The sequence below is a fragment of the Electrophorus electricus genome, chromosome 5, assembly GCF_013358815.1.
Source record: "Electrophorus electricus isolate fEleEle1 chromosome 5, fEleEle1.pri, whole genome shotgun sequence".
Classification (NCBI taxonomy): domain Eukaryota; kingdom Metazoa; phylum Chordata; class Actinopteri; order Gymnotiformes; family Gymnotidae; genus Electrophorus; species Electrophorus electricus.
This window is the reverse complement of record NC_049539.1, coordinates 2,425,844-2,444,672: the sequence shown is the minus strand read 5'-3', so window position 1 is coordinate 2,444,672 and position 18,829 is coordinate 2,425,844. Positions and strand designations below refer to the sequence as shown.

The 18,829-nt window shown below is 41.0% G+C and overlaps 2 protein-coding genes across 11 annotated transcripts in view; one reads left to right on the top strand and one right to left on the bottom strand.

The window, feature by feature from the left end:
* Window positions 1-76: 76 nt before the first annotated feature.
* On the bottom strand, window positions 77-16,826 carry nktr (natural killer cell triggering receptor). Of its 7 annotated transcripts, XM_027016196.2 has the most exons (19): window positions 16,756-16,826; window positions 15,948-16,030; window positions 14,674-14,834; window positions 13,796-13,882; window positions 11,272-11,346; window positions 10,413-10,520; window positions 10,260-10,304; window positions 9,269-9,356; window positions 7,843-7,872; window positions 7,549-7,694; window positions 6,863-7,079; window positions 6,501-6,659; window positions 6,187-6,274; window positions 5,645-5,793; window positions 2,553-5,372; window positions 2,293-2,376; window positions 1,153-1,209; window positions 957-1,043; window positions 77-842 (listed from the first exon to the last, which is right to left on the bottom strand). In XM_027016196.2, the coding sequence occupies exons 4-19, from the start codon at window positions 13,851-13,853 to the stop codon at window positions 779-781; spliced, it is 4,275 nt and encodes a 1,424-aa protein (XP_026871997.2). In that variant the 5' UTR covers window positions 13,854-13,882; window positions 14,674-14,834; window positions 15,948-16,030; window positions 16,756-16,826; the 3' UTR covers window positions 77-778. The 7 variants fall into 7 exon arrangements, with proteins under 7 accessions (XP_026871997.2, XP_026871999.2, XP_035382207.1 ...); XM_027016198.2 differs by lacking the exon at window positions 14,674-14,834; XM_035526314.1 differs by lacking the exon at window positions 16,756-16,826 and having other exon boundaries at window positions 15,928-15,996.
* sec22c (SEC22 homolog C, vesicle trafficking protein) overlaps window positions 16,160-18,829 on the top strand; it is a 15,930-nt gene continuing 13,260 nt past the window's right edge. For 2 of the 4 annotated variants that reach the window (XM_027016204.2, XM_035526315.1), the window contains exons 1-6: window positions 16,161-16,425; window positions 16,826-17,028; window positions 17,538-17,701; window positions 17,931-18,110; window positions 18,204-18,322; window positions 18,420-18,485. In XM_027016204.2, the coding sequence (XP_026872005.2) occupies window positions 16,847-17,028; window positions 17,538-17,701; window positions 17,931-18,110; window positions 18,204-18,322; window positions 18,420-18,485 (711 nt within the window). In that variant the 5' untranslated portion in view covers window positions 16,161-16,425; window positions 16,826-16,846. Of the gene's footprint in view, window positions 16,426-16,825; window positions 17,029-17,537; window positions 17,702-17,930; window positions 18,111-18,203; window positions 18,323-18,419; window positions 18,486-18,829 lie in introns of all 4 variants that reach the window. The other 2 variants (XM_035526317.1, XM_035526316.1) reach the window with 2 other exon arrangements.

Sequence of the window (18,829 nt, the reverse complement as noted above, 5' to 3'; positions counted from 1 at the left end):
CGATCCCTCTAACAAGCGGTGTTGCCCCATACATCTCATTTAGCTTTTACCAGTGTACACGTACCAAATACATGAATGATTTTCATTTTTTAAAAAAACATTTTTATTTTTGTACCCATAGACAGTACAGGAGTCATTAATATTAGGTCACAGCAGGATAAGATGAAACATCCCCATATAAATAGGCGACTTTGAGGAAGTTAGGCTCTGTGATCAGAAATACACACAATTCACTTAACGGTCGCAGGCAGACAGTGATGTTAGAGATGTATTCCCCCCGCCCCCTTCTCATAGTTTTATTTTTTATAAACAGGGAATGACTTATCTTTCCTACGGAGCAAACTGTTTCTGCTTTCCCCTACAAGAAAATGGAGACCTGAACCTTTTTACATGAAAACAGGTGGGAGGTGGAAAAGGACACGCAGGTGAAAACATTTCATAACTAAAAAAGATGAATTTCATACAAATGTAAATCAAAATAGTAGGGAAGCATAAAATAAATTTTGTACATTCATACTGGTAGCATGTTTGAAACATAAAACAATTCTGTTAAAAAAAAATAAAGCTGTTATAATTAAACATTATGTATGGGCATGTATGGGTATAATCACACACTGAAGTATGTACAGGCCAAAAACATTTCCTTCATTTCAGAAGAAACAAATCCTAATTTTTTTTTCTAGAAAACAAGATGAAGGAGGTTGATTCAGCTCCAGCAGCCGCTTAACAGAAACAGAATTTGTCTAAATGTGTAATATGATATCTCCCCAAACTGATCTCAGCTGTATCGACTGCTTCGACTTCCATGTCTTGACCAGCTGCGACTATAGGACCGATAAGATCTACATGCCCAAGCAAAAAAGAAATTATATATTTAACAAAGAAAGTAAAAATGTTCATTAAAACATTACACAAAGCATCAAAGAATAAATGCTGTTCAGGCAACTCACGCAGACCTGCGGTCTGAGCTTTCACTTCGTCTCCGTTGACTTCCTCTGCTACGGCTGCGGCTTCTGCTGGAGTAACTGTCATAAGTGTAGGATCTGAATTTCCACAAAAAACAAAACAAAACCCACAAACAGTATATTGCACCAGTCAGCATAACACACAAACTGGTTCCACAGAACTGCAAAGAGGCATTATTTTACTAACCTTGACCTTGACCGACCTCTGGACCAACTTCTGGAACGACTTCTACTGTATGTATGACTGAAGAGGTGAAGAAAAATGAACCCATACTCTAGAACAAAAGAGCTACTAGAACAGGAGTTGTAAAAGAACAGTGACTGAACTTGAGGCTTAATTACCCCTCCTGTGCTTGGCACCTGCATACGGCGGTGCCTGTACATCATCTACATCTACTGGAGTGGGTAGCACAATGGTACAATACCAGACAATGGCAACATCCCCTACTTTGTGACACAATATGGGACTGTTTATATTTGATTAGCCTGCAGTTTTAATCTCACAATCTAGATGTGGATGTTCCACAGATTTAAAGCTTCCTGAAACTCACTGCAGGGCAGCATTGTATCTGCCAGGTTTGCTCAGTCAGTCATGGGTACCACTTGCTTTGCCTGTGTTTTCTGCCAGCAGAGTCATGCATGCGCTTTGCCAGTGAACCGTGGTTCTGCCACAGTTTTACAACACGCTTGCAAACAAGAGCCAACGGGACCTGCCAGCAGGATTTCTATGTTGCCAGCATTCTTCGGAGCACTTGGCGTCAGCTGCATTATCGAATAAAATTAGCAAAGATCTATCGATGCCTTCCAGGACAAAAATAAATAAATAAATAATTTAAAGTGTCTTTTGAAGACAATGGGATGACAAATTTTTACAGCCAAGTGTGGTACCTGATCAAATTTGTTTTGGTACAAAGCAACATTCTGACTAAAAGGCTTTGTGGATTTTTTCCCTAATAAAGTCAATGCAATGCCACCAGAACTCAGCAGGATAACAAGCCAGATCCTGAGAAGCTAATTTTGGGTCCCTGGCTTTCACCCGTTGCTGGACACTTTCTACTTCCCATTTGATATTTCATGGAACTGCTGCCAGTTGGCAATGGAGCACAATTCTGGCCAAAAATAAATAGCAATAAACTGTTGTAGTTGTTAATTCAAGCTTAAAGATACAGGTTTAGAATAGAGTTTTGGGAATTACCCATACAAAGTTAAGTGGCAATTGATGCAGTTCAAGTCACAGAAAAAAATCTTGTGTTATAACGTTAAACTTTAAGTACTAAGAATCCATAATGCTGCTCATTGTAATTAAGAACGATTCGATTCCAATTACCTGCGATAGCTGTGGTCGGTGCTACTTCGAGAACGGGAATGTTCTCTACTGTATCTCCTTCTGCTTCTACTTCTACTGTAGCTCCTGTGTGCACAAAGCATGCAAACGTAAAAAAGCCATCTGATCCTGCAAGAACCAAAATGTACTAAAATTCACTTAAACTCAGTTTAAGTATGCATACAAATGCCTATTTAAGTGAAGCTTACGGACACAATAAAAATGACTTAACTGTGAACAAAATTTAGTTAGAAGGTCTATACCTGGAGGAATAGCTGGAGCTCCTGGACCTGCTCCTAGAGTGGGTGTATGAGCGAGACTTGTCTTTATGTCGGGACCTGGGACTGGACACAGAACAGGACTTGCTCTGAGAGTTCTTTCTGGATCCGGCTTGCTCTGCTGTTGCAGTAGGTGAGTCCTCTTCGCTGGAGCTGTCCTGATTTCTGGGCCTCTGGTTTAGTCGAGCCGTTTTCCGCACCTCATCAAACAGGGACCCTGGACGCACCCTATTTTTGCTCTTGATCTCAATCTTAAGGCCCTGAGTCTTGCCCTCTTCTTGCTCCTGGGGCCTGTTTATTCTCATAACAAGAGATGCCTGATTGAATGTCTGTACTGCAGCCATGCCTTTTAAAGGTTTCCATTTAGTATCAAGAGGTAGGTCAATTATACCAGATGCAGTTTCTCCTGGTAGGTTGACTTGATTTAAAACAGGAGTAGTTAAAACTGGGGCCTCTTGCCATTTCTGAGGTGGTGGAAGTGGACTGCTATTCTTAACAATATTTTTCAATGCTGGCAGGTTAACCACACAATGTGCTGGTGGTTCCATGTTGGTCTCTGGGGTATGCTCTGGGGTACATATATCCATATCATCTTGATCTTTTGGTCGGTCTTGTCCATGTGGTGCGGTAGTGTTTGGCTGACTTAAACTTGTATGTGGATGGTTAGTTTGTGCTTCACTTTTTGCAGTCTGCATATTTAACTTTAATTGGTGGCCTTTTGTCACATTCCCAGAATACTCGCTGGGTTTAGAAGTCTCTGTGGCTGGGATTGAGGAATTGTGGCTGGCATTCTCATAATCCTTGTTTTTAAAATCTTGAGACTTCACCTGCACGTCTTTTATTGGTCTTGCTGGTTCATGAATGACAGCGCTTTGCTGTGGGAGATCCGAATGCTTCAGTGGAATGGGAGAAGCATCCTCCTCTCCTTCTTCACCAAACTCTAGTGGAGGATGCCAGTGAAACCTCTCCTTTGGCTTCAGGTGTTTCTTCTTGGACTTCTTTGTTTTTGTCTTTAATCTATGAGAGTGTGACCTGTCTGAGTTTTTCCTCTTGTGTTTGTGCTTGTGCTTGACCTTCTTGCTCCTGTGCTTTTCAGCCTTTACATGTTCATCAGAATTTTCTTTATTCCTTTTTAATTCCTCCGACACCTTAACAGTTTGAATAGGCTTACTGTACAGAACTACAAGTTCTTCGTCTTCAGATTCTGAGCTGGCTTCCCCCTCTTCCTTTTCTGATACACGTTTAGATTCAGAAACTTTGCTCTTTGTTTGCAACAATTCAGAATCACTTTCAGATTCCCAGCAACGGGCCAAAATCTGCATCTTTTTAATTTTAGAAAGTCCTTCCACCCTAGCGGGAACCTGGGTTTTATTACGCTCATCAGCAGAGGTTAGCTTGCTCACATTATCACTGTCACTTTCCCATCCAGATCCAGTTTTACAATTGGCAGCACCCATTTCCAAGGCTTTGTTTTGACTGGGATTTTTTGCTCTTACTGCCTTGGACCCAAGATCCAATGTAGGATCTACTGTTTTTTCTTGCACCTCAGAACCACTATGCCTGCAAATGGGACCATCAGTTCCATCATCTGAGTGAGAAAGAGATGCATCTTTAACACATCTCTGTATTATATTCTTGGTCTTCTTTCTGCTCCTCCTGTGAGAACCATGATGGTGCTTCCTTCTCTTTTCTGAGGACCTTCTCTTATATGAACTATAAGAGTCTGATCTGCTGGAAGAGGAGGAGGGGGTAGAAGACCTGCTGTTGTGCTGGCCAGGTGACACAGACCGATACCTTGAGTCACTTCTGCTTCTTGACTGACTAGATGATTGACTCCTGGATGAACCTCTTTGCAGGAGAACCTCAGGTTGCTTGATGTCATCACCGTACTGATTCATATTACTGGTACCCCTCTGACAAATGGGCTTCTCCAGTTGATCCTTCAAAGTGGATGGAGGGTCTGTCTCCACAGTCATGCCCAGTGTTCGGCTGACAACAGCACGCAAAGTCACATCCGTCTTTGCCTTGATTTCTTGGATGCGGACATAAGAAGGTTTCCATGGTTTCTGCCCTGGTTTCCACCGAGATGGTGGTGGGCTGTCACTCAGAGGCAGCACAGGGATACCTTCAGAAGATGCTGTTGGAGTACCTTTAGTCTCCACTGTTTGAGCAGTGGTGGGTAAAGGATTGATTACCTTCTGTGAACCGCTCTCAGTAAGCTTTGCTCTTGCAGGAGATCTTGACATGTGCCTTTTTCTATAATGTGGTGATGGTGACCTGTATCTGGATCTAGATCTTGTCCTGGATCTTGTCCTGTATCTGGATCTAGAGCGAGAATGTGACCTGGATCTGGAAAGAGAGTGACACCTTGACCTTGAGTAGGATTTAAAGCTACTCTTGGATCTTGAGCAACTTCTAGAATAGGATCGACCTCTAGATCTAGAGTAAGATCGGGAATCTTTGGATGAACGCGATGAAGAGTGCCTCCTGTTTAACCCTGATTCATAAGTTCGACGGGAGTGGCGTGAAGTAGGAGGAGAGCGAGTTCCCCTGTCATGATAGCTGGACTGTCTTGACCTCCGATCAGATGACATGGACCTCTCTCCCTCAGAAAGCGAGACCTCTTTGAACTTGTTTTTTTTATGTTTTTTCGAATGTTTCCGTTTCTTTGCCTTCTTCTTGCGTTTGTTTTTTTTCTTTTCCTTCCTACTTCGGTGGTGCTGAACAGAGTGGTTAGAGACCTGGTCCAAAGAGCACCCTCGAGATCTTGACCTTGACCAAGGGGTATCACTTCCGTCATCCCATCTGGCAAATCACAATTATTCAGCATGTTTACCATCATCAGTTCCTACTCCATCCAACTGAAAATAAATGACTATATAATGCAAGACCACCCACCATTTATAAACTATTCATTATCTGTCTATGTTATCATTTTGAGTTGTTATAGCTAAAGTTCAGCTATAGCAATGTCAGCTGCCAGGACCATTTTAGTTTAGGTATTCAGTTCAAAAACAACAACAATCATCTGACCTAAGGCTACTTCATTCTTCATAGAGAAGACTTAAAAGCCTCACTGTTCTCCTTTGCTCCATTTCTCTGTGCTGGGAGGCTGGTAAGTCTTTGTTCTCTGCATCTCCTCTTTCCAGTGTGGAGGAGTTTCACTGCTTCCTCCCTCTTCTTCAGACTCGGACTGGGACTTTGACCGAGGAGGAGTGTGGTACCTCTGCAGTGAAGAAGCATACCAGCTCACTGACAGAACTGTGGCCTGCTGTACACAATGCGGCCCCCTTCATCCTTTCACTCTTTCTCCACATGGCTCAAATTGCTCTGATTACCTTGGTTCCAGGGAGTCAACATCAAAGGTTTGCGTTTGTAGAAGAAGAAAATGAATCTAACAGCTCAAAATCAGACAGAGGCAGTAATAGTGAGAAATAATGGGCAAATAGAGACTGAGAGAGGGATACATAAACAGAAAGCTGAAAGTAACAAGAAAATAACAGATTTTACAATGAATCTAGTGCAAGTACTGGGGAAAACTTTAAACAGCAGCCGTAGTTGCTTTTACTCTGTGTAACTGATCAGATGATTGCTAGTTGCTATGTGTTAGAGGGAATACCATGATTCCACGGCCTTTGAGCTTGCGACCAGACTTTGTGAGTGCTGGCTTAGGCTCCTTTGAGGTTTCAGTCAGGTCCTGTTCAGTCCTGAAAGAAATGGGAAAGAGAGCGAGAGCACAAAAGAGTGAGAACATACTATTTCACACATTTTCCATGAATAAACAAACATTTTTCCTTCCTTTCTTTTTTTCAATCATCTTTTTAAAACTCTACTGACTTATTGGCCCTCTGGGAGATCCATACACTATAATATAAAACTCTGCTGACTTACTGGTCCTCAGAGATCCATACATCATAATATTAAAAGGCCTACGTGTTTGCTGCCTCTTCTTGAACTGGCATGTCTCGCCGGAGCAGGAAGCGGTTTTCTGGCACGGGTGGGATCTCCTCCGGTCGAACCACAGGTTTCTCCCTCTTCACATTCTGCTCTCTCTCTCCATCCTCTTCCTCTGCCATCTCCTGCTCAGCAGGGCTGTGGAAGAGCCAATGGGGAAAGGGTGAACACTCAGCATATTTCAACACACTGACACACAATGACCTGAAAAGGAACTCTATACAGAATGGATAATAAAGAAAATAGTCTAGTCGGTGTGTCAGGTGTGCATATAAGGACTGTTAGAATGCAAATTTATGAAATATCCATGTCATTGGCCAGTGAGGATAAGGAATGCCAACCTTCCTCGGTCTGTTGTTTTTTCATGACGTCTCTCTCTCTTCTTCACTCTGTTATTTCTCCTCTTTGAGGGCTTGCTCTTAGACATCTTTCTATTCTTTCGGTGTATATGCTTTTCATCGGATTCCCTTCCAGACTCGACAGAGGAGGACCAGGACTCTGAAGAACTTTGAGAGTCGTCTTCAGAATGGAAAAGTTTCCTCTTCTTGCCTTTGAGTACTGAAGAATGCCATGACAGCACTAAGATTAAATGACCAAACTCTAAGTCTTGACATCAGATACAATTTATTTTGACCCTTTTTCTGTAGCCCCTGCACATGACAACTAGGCATGTACCAAATGTCACAGGTTAAACAAAAATTCAGATTTTTAACACAGGCTCCTTTTGCTGGTGCCAGGGCTACAACCAAATCCACCAAATGATGCGGGCAGTCACGCTCTCTCGCTCACATTAAATTTACATCTGTAGTACTGGGGCGCACACAAATTTATGTTTCTAACATTTACATTACATTATGGCTTTGACTGACATGTGCACACACACACACACACACACACACACACACACTTTTTAGAATTTGATAGATGCGCTTGTCCAGAGTGACACATACATGTGCGTATGCAGGCATATACCCACAGGTACACACCAAACTTCTGTCCGAACAGTATACTCATGTGTCAGGATTACCATCATTAGCGGATTTTGTGATTAGCTGTCCACAGTCAATCACTCTCACGTCAGCATAGGGCCTACTGGCTGAGTCAGTCTTCAAAGCCTCAATTTTTTTGATCACTTCAAAGCCGGAGATGACCTGCCCGAAGACCACATGAACTCTACATTCAAACAGATGAAATGAGGTTAACATGAACCTTCGGACTATATCCCAGGCAGATCTTGGTACTGAAAATAACACTCCGATGTTTAAGTCAAAAGCTGTGTCACACAAAACTAAGCAATGTGTGCAGGTGAAGATAGACCTACCCATCAAGATGTGGTGCAGTCTTAGTTGTTCTGTTTATGGGACAATGGATAGCCAAACGAGGTCAGCCAACACACATGTAAAGAAAGAGAGAGAAAGTGGAAAGCAATTTAAACTTGGGAAAACCCCACACACGCCATGACTCACGTGCAGTCAATCATCAAGTGGAAAACTGGCTCCACACACACACAGGTATCATAACAGCTTTATTCAAAGAATGAAACGTTCACAACCAGCAGTTTACACAGTATGAGATTATTTAATCTTAAAAAGTATTTATAATTAATAGCAGGTGTCAAATTAAGAATTCATACTGGTTTATTTAAACCAGTATGTAATCAAATATCATCTCCAACATCCTTGCACATACTAAAGAGTACTAGGAACTTATGTCTGTTGTGTGAGTTTTCACAACCATACAAATCAGTGCCACTTAAATTTAATCTGCTATCCAGAGGTCTCTTAAATACTGAACTACCTCAACATTAGAAGACTAGCTCAGCACCAGGAGTGAAACGTTTACCAACTTAAATACAGTTCAGAAATAAGACGTGGCAAATACTAGCTAAAACAATCAAAGAACAGTCAGGAGAGAGAAGCACAGCCTTGGAGAGACACTTTACCTTGGTAGAGCAGGATGCTAGAGTTTCTGCAAATTTTACACAAAAACGGCAAGAGAAAAATTGTAATACATTTGTAGGCAAAAAAGGAGACCAAGTTTCTTTGTAATATATTTCTAAATGCACACTGAGAAAGTAGATGAGCATGTGGAAGTCACCTGCATCACACAGAACTACTGTATGCAGTGTTTCCAAAATAAATAAGAAACGCAAAAAAAAAAAAAAAAAAAAAAGGCGGGAGAGGACAGAGGGGAGGGAGGGGAGGGGGAGCCATTTACAAACATCACAGTTTATGAAAACCCACAGTGACACATCCGCTCCTCTAACGGGTCACAAGGCTGAGTGGCTAATCCAGTGGACTAGACTTCCGCTCAGCCACCTTAAAGAATACCCACTCAAAGAAACTGCAAACAAAAGCCATGAACATCATGACACCTAGGTCAGGAGCACCAATGCTTCCAATATTCTCCACTCAATTTCACTTATACTGCTTATACTATGACACTATTTCTATGAGGGACAGTGGTGTTGTTTTTTTCCACAGAGGGCAAAATCAGCGTATAATAAACAATTTAAACATACAAAATGTGTCATTTAATATTGACCAGTCAGTCACATTAAATGATGATCAGACAATGCACATTTATATGAAATGATGCATCAACCCCACACTTCTACACACACACACACACACACACACACACACACACACACACACACACACACACACACACACACACACACACACACACACACACACACACCCTCACTCACTCACTCTCCCCCCACCAGACTAAGATATACTCACATAAAAAACTGAGAACCGTTGGTATCTTTGCCACGGTTGGCCATGGACAATAGGAAAGCTCTGTCGTGGTTGAGAATAAAGTTCTCATCTGTTGGAAAAAGATACGGGGAGAAGGAGAGGAGCCTGAGTACTTTTGAAACGCTTCAGATGAAGACACGCTGAGGAAAAGCTTCTAACCAAGCACAGTCTTCCCTCTGACAGCAGTTCTACGTCAGCCCCATGAGAATAACCTCTATGGCACTTCAGAATACTGGTGAACAGTCTGCTAGAGTGCTCCAGGAACAGCTTTGTGTGCACGATGCCGAGGACCCTCAGCAAACCGTTTCATGGGGAAAACACTGTGTTGAGCTTTAATGCTGAACCATGTGGCAGAAAGCCAGAGAGAGCATGCTGTATGAAAGCCCAGTCTTTTGACATCCTCTCTAAATTTGTCCAACAGTGTACTACACACTAGACATAGAATAAACAAACAAACAAATAAACCTAGTCAACTATACTTGAAAGAACATCAATGGAACGAGAAAGTAACAAAAGCAGATCAAATTCAAAATGCAGATGTTCATGAGTCCCCTGCAGATGTGTAACCCCTGGGTCACAAAACAGCGGGGAGGGGCAGTGGTTAGATAGTGTTACTGCACTGTTCACATCTCTTACCTTTTCATTTTGCAAAAGACCACACTCTCTACAAATAAAAGAATATGTTGAAAAATTTAGGCAGGAAGACTAGAGTTTTCATTAAAGAAATAGCTCCCTAACCTCCATGCTGAGTCAGAGAGAAACCCATAGTAAACAGAAACAGAAAAAAGCACAAAAACAACAAAACCTATATGAGTAGAAATAACGTATGTCCATCCATGCGAGAACTGTCCATGCAATCTCTTAGCCATGCAATACTTACACACACCCACACACTTATGAGAAGTACAGTGACATCACTAACATAATCGGATGTTCTTACACTTGGCTTTATAAAGTTTTTATAGCAGTTTACCTTCAAAATAGCCACCATAGATGCACTCTCCTCCTCTTCCATTGCCTGAACAAAACAACAACAGGCTCAGCTCAGACAGAACAGCTGCATTTGAACATTGACATATTTATAAAACAATAATGAGCTGTAAATGTTTTAACAATTAAAGTATACCTTCAGTAAAATCCCCCCCTTGGACCATGAAGTTCTTAACTACTCGATGGAACGTTGAGCCTTTGTAACAAAGGTTTTTCCCTGTAGTTTTACCAGCGCCCTTCTCACCTGCAGACACGTCAAAATGATCATCCATAGTCAATGCTAATCAACTTCACATCAACGTGTCCTTTGTATCCAGATTAGGGTTCCCCAACACCTTAAAATGCAGTACAACTCTGCAATTAAAGTTACATTCTATTGGTTTTATGTGTTTTCTTCCATTGATTTATTGTGTACTACATCTGGAAAAAGCATGCACCAAGACCACCACTGCACTGCCTGTAAAATCTGCTAAAAATTTTAGAGACAAAAATCCTAAATATACAAAATGAGAGGACAGGACATCTCAGGTCAGTAATTAAAGGAGTGAAACAGGAACCGTTTGGAGATCTCAGATCTGTAGCTAATGTCATCTTTCACAAGCCAGGAAGGGAAAAGATCTGTGCATCGATCTATCCAGGAACTGCATTTTGATTTCCAGCACAAACTGAGATATCCACCCAAATCCAATTCATCTCTTCGCACTGTCAGCATGTAGTTTACACTGCTTAAGGTACAACATGCATTGTGTTTCTCTGCACAGGACATTACAGTTTTCATCTGCTAGTGTATGAGCATTTCTGCACACCATGCGGACGACTTTGTGGGCTTGATTTACCACTCTGCATGGGCCAGTGGGGATATTACATTTCAATGCGTTTTAAGGTAAGGGGAGGCTTGTCATAATGACTTCATTATGAGTTTAAACCTGGAATCATGTTCTATGCTTCAGAAATTTTACAACTGCATACTTATAATACAATATGCACTTACTCACCAGTACATAAACAGAGGAAATTTTTGCTTGTCTTGGGACAAACGTCGGAGAACAGTTGAAAGACAATGCGTCCAACTGGAAGAAAAACAGGGAGATTTAACTAGACCTCTAGTGGACGGAGGAAGCATTGTATTTCTCTTCACATAACCCATGTACGTTTCTTTAGAGCATTAAAAAACACTGCGTGAAGCTATATTTCATTTCAGCATGTAGGGTACAGCTGTTAGGCCTGCTTTAGAGGAGCACAAGGCTACACCCTCTACTGCCACTTTAGAGTATGTGGGTATTCAAATTACAAAGGTCATTCCGTGATATATCACCGGACCTCAGCACCACCCATCACACACCATGGGGCCCTGACTTCAGAAGATAAGGAATTGCTCATTTACTGCATGCAAAGGAGGAGGCAGATTTATTCAAAGTTATTTCAAAGTTAGGCCTTTAACACTAACCCGCATCCTAGATGTAACTCCAATTTAGACTAAACTTAATGAGATTAAAAGGGAATCAGGGCAACTACAATCATCTGAAAATTAACATCCATACAGATATTAATAAATGTTTATATGATTTACAACCAAGATATGCGTGTTATTAATGTCTTATGAAGTGCCTTTAGCAAGACCTGGCACTACTGTCAGAGACTGACCATTTATGATAGCAGAACTCAAATAAAAAAAATTCATGAAGAGAATCTTCAGAAAGGAATACCTCATTTTTTACCTGTACCACCTGCTACATATTTATATATTTGAGCTTTTAACCCCAATAGAATATATCTGGTCTAAAAGTCACTGAAATGAGAGTTAAAGAGCAACTCTGCATTACTTTGGCAGCTATGTAGCTATACTTTTCTATGCATGAAGCATCTTCACATCTAAATTCTCAAACTGTATCAAGACGTCATTTTGTATCTTGTTATGCAGCATTTCCACCACTTCATTTACCTAAAAGTATGAGCAATTCACCTAAAAAGACAAACAGCTGCATATCTCCTAGAATGTTTTTAGGTCTGCAAGAGGAATCATAAATTAATAAAGCAACAATTTAAAAGGTTTGCAATCTTTGTGACAGGCTGCATTTAATGCATTTTATTTGATTATGTAGCTGTTGAATCAAATTATAATTCCTTTCTAGTTAGAGACAGTGCCACGCTATCGTATATCACCGGAGTCTGCAGACCACAAAGTGGTCTACTGAAAGCTCACAACTGACAAACTTTTAAAACAAACAGAATTAGGGTTAGGTTTAGAAACAGGATTAGGGTTGGGGATACAATTAATGTTTTGGGGTTAGGATTGAGGAAATATTAGGATGATGATTAAAATGCCAACATTCAGTTGAATGCTGGCATCTAAAAACCACCCAGAGTGTTTTCAAAAAGGAGTTTCCCAGTAAATATTTAGTTATTACACATGTTGTAAGTGCATTGATAAAATCCAGATAGTTCCATGAAATGTTCTTCTGTGTTCTACTCTCAATGATGCAGCCAAACCTCTTTCTGTTTTTAATTCATTTGAAGGGCTTTTTGATAGCAAAGATGTTTATTTCAGTTCTGCATTTCCAATATTTAATTTAAATGAAAACGTTACAGATGTTGCAACCACCTGTTTATATGTGAAGTGTAACATATATTTTGTATATTTGTATTTTGTACCATTTTTTGCTCTTCTAATAAGTAGTGTGTGGTAAATTTAAGCAACAATAATAATTCACCAACAAATATTCATCAGCGATAATAATGATAAGGAAAAAGAGCTCCCTTGTATTGGAATCTGTGTTGGTATTGGAAATTGTGTACCGGAATCGGATCAGAACTAACAAATTGCGGATAGGTCCATCACTAGATTTGTCACTCAAACGTCAAAATAATTATTTTGGCCAATACATGCAGGAATGAACTGATTCTGAGGCTGAGCAAAGCATATGAGTGACAGACAATCAGACAAGCTCCCTGTAGCTGAGAACAAAAGGTTGCTGAAATAAAGGACCTTAGCTTTATGGCAGTTGGCTAGATGCATAAAACACAGTTAGCAGATGGCTGTGGTGGAGCCCAGATGCTAATTCAGCACATCTGTGGTGGCTGAAACCAGCATTCAGCACATCTTCACAGCATGCACAGTAATGAAGGTATTTTAAACACCCCTGACTTTAAAACTTGAAGATGATGAATGTGCAACATTGCTATTTACTACTTGAGGACATCCACCCACAGAAAATCTAGTACTGCCTGGTTAGAAGAAGCAAATCTCCTGGCCCGAATGCTGGCCATTTTAGGTCGGTGTATCACCTAACACCATGTCCCTCTCCTGCCAAGAAACTTTAGTGTTTCATAAGAACAACAGTTGAGCACAGATATATAGATATTTCAGTACATAAGACACTTCACAAACACTGTAAACAACTGGAAGATGCAAAAAGGAAGTCTTGTCTGTCCTGCATAAAAGATCTGACATTCAGAAGCCTTTGAATTCTCTTATTCTTTACACGTATGCAGTATTGGTAAGTCAGTGTCACTTCTTACCTGGCTCTCTGTTGATTTCCACGTCAAAGTAGCACTGAGGGCGATCTTTCAACCCCATTCTGAATGGTGCAACCTGCCTAGAGGTTACTGTGAAAGCAGGACAGAATGTAATAGTGTTAAAGTTCTTTTTTCTTTGCAGGTCCGTGTCTTGTAGTAAAACAATGCCTCTTTGGCTCCAGATTGTTTAGCAGTGGAAACAGGGAAGACTGAGTTCAGGGAAGTGTCCCTATCCACCAATGAAATGCAAATCCCACACACTGCCCTGCAAGCAGGGCTTCCACCCCCTCTTCCACGCACTATGCTGTCAGACAGCCCCCCGATCTCAAACGTCACCATTCACCCGCCACTTTCACAACACAGAGGGAGCATGGAGGAAAGTGCTGCTGCGCCGGTAAACCAAGAAATGTTGTAAACAAAACCCTGTGTGGTTTTTCTAAAAATGCACCTGCAAGAAAAGACATGATGCGGTCTCATACAAGGCCTTATGAGCACTGCTGGAGACTTTACTGAGCACAGTAAAGTGTCAAAGGATGCTTCAAAGAAAAATGTAACGCAAGTACACACATTGGAACAAAAACCACATATGTCAATAACCATTTTTAAATGTAAATAGTAGTTTAAACAGTAAATAGTAATTTAAATAGTAAACATGCTTATTTAAAATTACTCATGATTGAAAGTTCTGGTTTGGTTTGCCAGAAAAACTCAAAACAAGCTTGACTGTAAACTGGAATAAGAGTCGAACCGTACAAGCAATCCAGTGTGCTGGGCCTAGTACTAAACTTATCATTAAAAGATTACATGACAGGTATTTTCCTTGTGTCAGCTCAACTGATTGTCACGCTGGCATTCAAGTTTACACAGAAAGGAATTCTCACCAGCTGGTTTCAGCGGGAAAGAAAAGACAGGCAGGTCATCTGAGTAAATGCCAAACGTCAGGAGAAGGATGGAAAGCTGTGACGGCTTGAGTAGGAATCTGTCTGCACACTAGATCTGTTTCGGAACTTCACAGCAGACAATTATACGGGGCAAAATTTCCCTGTGCAAAATGAAGGCATACCTTGACTCTTTTGCTTCAAACACACAGCACATCTTTTACCGCTTACTGCACAAGGGTGAAATGGGGTGCATAAGAGGTCAGCTAAAGAAATAAATCACAAGTTCCTACTACAGAAACAAACTGTTCCAGCATCATCTCTTCACAACACAATATCTGCAGACACCTTAAAGTTCGACTGACTGAAACTAGCTACACTAATTAAGTCTTCGTTCACTCAAACAGCAAAAAGACAAAACGGACTAGTATCACAGCAAAAACTGCAAAAACAGTAGAAACCAGGCCCTGATTTCACATCTATAAAGCAGGCTCACAACCAAGATACCATACACCTATGGGGAAAAATATCCACATTAATTCTCATGTCAAATTGAAAAACATTGACCCAGGTACAATAAGTTAACTCCCAACTTTCTGGTCTCATTGTGATTAAGTACACTCTAACAATAACAAAGGTCTATCCAACAACGCCATAGTTAGCTAACCCCAACACACGAGAAGAGTGCTCGTCGCCATTAGCTAACCAGCTAGCCACGTTTAAGGCTTATTCGACGAGTGGTTAACTTAGTTTTCAGCTTGGTAATTTAACAAGCACAACTCAACTAGTTAATTTAGTTTACGTTAGCTGCCATGGCTAGCTAACTAAACGGACAGCAAGGCGTTTCCTCTTTATGTTATGCAGTTAGCGAATAGCTATCTATACAGCTATATCTGAACTTGTTATCTAGGTTAGCTAGCGCTGCCTAAACTAGTGTTCGGGCTTTTTGTTGCATTTTACTAGTGAATAATTAACCACCTACGGTAGTTATAGTGAGTAAATATTGCAAATACCAAATATGCATTTGTATGCGAATCGTGTTTATATAGAGACAGCCAGATGACGAATGTTAGCGAATAGCTAACATGAGCTAGCTTTGTTTAGCTAACTAACGTTTTGTTTAGCTGACCTCGAACCCACTGCTCTATAATTCATAAACACTGCTAATACCACGACTCATAGATAATCACAACGCAAAGACCCACTCCCAACACTGACGTTAGTAAGTTAACGCTAAAACATGAGTTATGTGCTTACCTAGCCAGCTAGAGCCATACCTCTTGGTCGCTGAACTTAACGTCACACCGCAGCTGGCGCTGTTTTCCCAATCGACGACCAGGAAAGAGAATCGACTATTCGACTAAACATCCAAACAGGATTGTTAGAAAAACTGAAAAACTGACTTTTTTGAAGAGAAAGTCAAGCAAATTAGCTGCCACGGGTATATACGTTTTTTTTAATGCCCCTTTCTGATTAAAATAATAATAATGCTGTAAAGAAAACAATGCACTTTCCTTTAATTGTTAAGAGTTAAGGGCTTTTATTTTAACATGCGGAAGTTGCCCGGTTACGTTGTTCATGTTTTTGTCGTTCGCTACAATGCAGAGATAAATACAAAAAGCTTTTCACTGTTGACAATAAATAACTAGATTACTAATATGTTCCGGTTCTCGCGATGCTGAAGATACACCATAATATATTCCCCAGCATTTCGCCAGTATCATATAAAAAAGAGTTAAATCGAGAAAGTATGAGGTAAGGGATGGTTATACCCATGCACCTGCTAACGATAACTAGTCACTAACTGAATAAAAGAATCGTGATTTATTTTTCTTCTTATTTAATACACAGTATAATAACTAGCATTCCACTGCCGTACCATCACAACTAACACGCAAATATCACCTAGTGCTAATTAATGATAACGAATATTACCGCAAACAACACCTACAGATGTTTAATGTTACGATCTGTTTAGCGAAGTACAGTGGAATATGTTGTGAATACGCTCTGTGAACCTCTAAGCCCGCAGCACCAAGACCGAGAACTAGTACCTTGCATATGCATCCTCGGTATACAACGCACCTGTGCTACCTGATGATATTCATGCTGTCCCTCGCGCTATACCATCTCCCCTCCGCCTTCCTGTCTTCAGGATGCACCTCCCGAAAGGAGCATGTCACTGATCCTGTTTGCCTTTGTGGTTCGGGTCAGGGATGGGCTTCCTCTTACTGCGTCCACAGACTTCCAGCACAGTAAAGAGCTACAGGAAAGGAAGCAGCAGCTGAAAGTCTTTTCAAAGTCACTGAACACATTCCCAGAGAGAGGGACCATCAAGGGCCATGAGCTCCATATTCAGTGAGTTACAAACAAATAGAAATGACAGAGATGCTGCAAATAGCCACCTGTATTCATCATGTCACATTTGCACCTACACTGAAAGTGTGCTAAGTTACAGAGGCATTAGAATTGAAATATAGTTGATGTAGCAAGAATAAGGGGGTATTTTACAAAGAAGGCTTTCTTACTTCAGCAGATCACTTAAGACAAAAGACAAGGTGATCCAAAAGAAGGGTGGTAAAAGACATTTGTACTGGTCAGTCTTTAGTTTGAGCTTAGGTTATTCATCTTACTGAGAAATAGTATGTTATAAAACGTACTCCTTCCTCTCTGGATCATGTTGAGGTGGCTTAGGTCAATTCCTATACTTCAGGAATTGACAAAAATGCTGGAAATGAATATATCTAAGCCAAGTAATGTGGGTGCATAAGGAAAAACAATCAGAGAATCTTTGTTCTTGAGTTTGGCCCTGGCTTGCCCATGCTGTCCAGGCATGTGTTTACTAAATGGTCCTCTGTGTGTGGTAGCTTCTTCTTATCTGAGGGTGTGGCCTACTGGACCGTGTGTGCATGCAGCCTGCCGTCTGCCATTGCCTTCTGCTTCCTGGAAGACCTCCGCTGGGAATTCACAGCAAGCTTCGACAACTCAGTGGTCACTTTGGCAACCCGGCCATACCCGTTCCTGGAGTTTGGTTAGTGTACAGAAGAGCATTACATGAACTGGACATAACAGTGGGATGGCAAACGTTATCACTAAGTGAATTTGCTTATAAATGTGTCCCATTAAGATTAGTATAATCCTTTGATTTATCATACCTCACTCATTGCAGATACAGTGTTGTATGCTAATTTGAGGCATGTCCTGAAATCATTGTAGGCCTGATTTTGCGAATGGTTGAAATGTCCTTTTCCTGTCCCCAGACAGTGTCATTCAAAAACTGCAACAGCAGTACAACCAGAGCGGGGGTCCATCTCTGGGGGTCACCCTGGCTGAGGTGCAGGAGGAGCTGAAGCTGAACCCTCCGCAAGTCCTTACCATGGAAGATGTGCAGCTCACCAACGGATCTGCCAACGGTCACGCCAAGTTGGCAGCTGCATCAGGTTTGTCCCGAGCCCGCTGCACTATGTTTGTGATATTCTGATTCAGTGACATGAAAGGAAACAGCTGCAGTGAATGAACTGCTGGTTTTGAAGGTCAGAGTCAAAGGCTGGAGCCAGTCTCAGCTCCTGGTATCCTTTCCCTGGTTCTCAATATCATGTGTGCTGCCCTCAATCTCATCCGGGGCGTTCACCTCATTGAGTACACCTTCCAGGTAAGGCCCTGCTTCAGAAGAAATGCAGTGTGAGGAATATTTCCTTGTTAAGGCTGAAAAACATTTGATGTGTTGGACATTATTCTGTTTTTCACAGGATGATTATGATGGATTGTGGAATGTTATGGCATTTCTTTTGGCTTTTGTATGCTGTATTTGCCAGGTAAGTTAACACGGTTTCTGTAGCTCACCTGGTAGAGTAGGTAGCATGAGGTTCTAGCAGCACCAAGATCATGGGTTCGGTTCCCAGTGTCTTATATATATATATATATATATGACACTGGGAACCGAACCCATGATCTTGGTGCTGCTAGAAAGCAAAGTGATATGATTTTTAGAGATATATATATATATATATATATATATATATATATATATATATATATATATATATATATATATATATATATAAATCATAAAAATCATATCACTTTGCTTGCACAGCTGATGCAGGACCTCTGTCTGAAATGTTCTTTTTCTGTGGAAACTCTGTACTTTACTACAATT

What these genes read in the sequence shown, in the direction of transcription:
- nktr (XM_027016196.2), bottom strand. Translation starts at nt 13,853, where the DNA reads ATGGGGTTGAAAGATCGCCCTCAGTGCTACTTTGACGTGGAAATCAAC. An exon ending in CTATGGTGGCTATTTTGAAG is followed by an intron (nt 9,357 to 10,259) that starts GTAAACTGCTAT and finishes TTTTTCCAACAG; the next exon opens with ATGAGAACTTTATTCTCAAC. An exon ending in AGTGAAAGCTCAGACCGCAG is followed by an intron (nt 843 to 956) that starts GTCTGCGTGAGT and finishes TTGGGCATGTAG; the next exon opens with ATCTTATCGGTCCTATAGTC.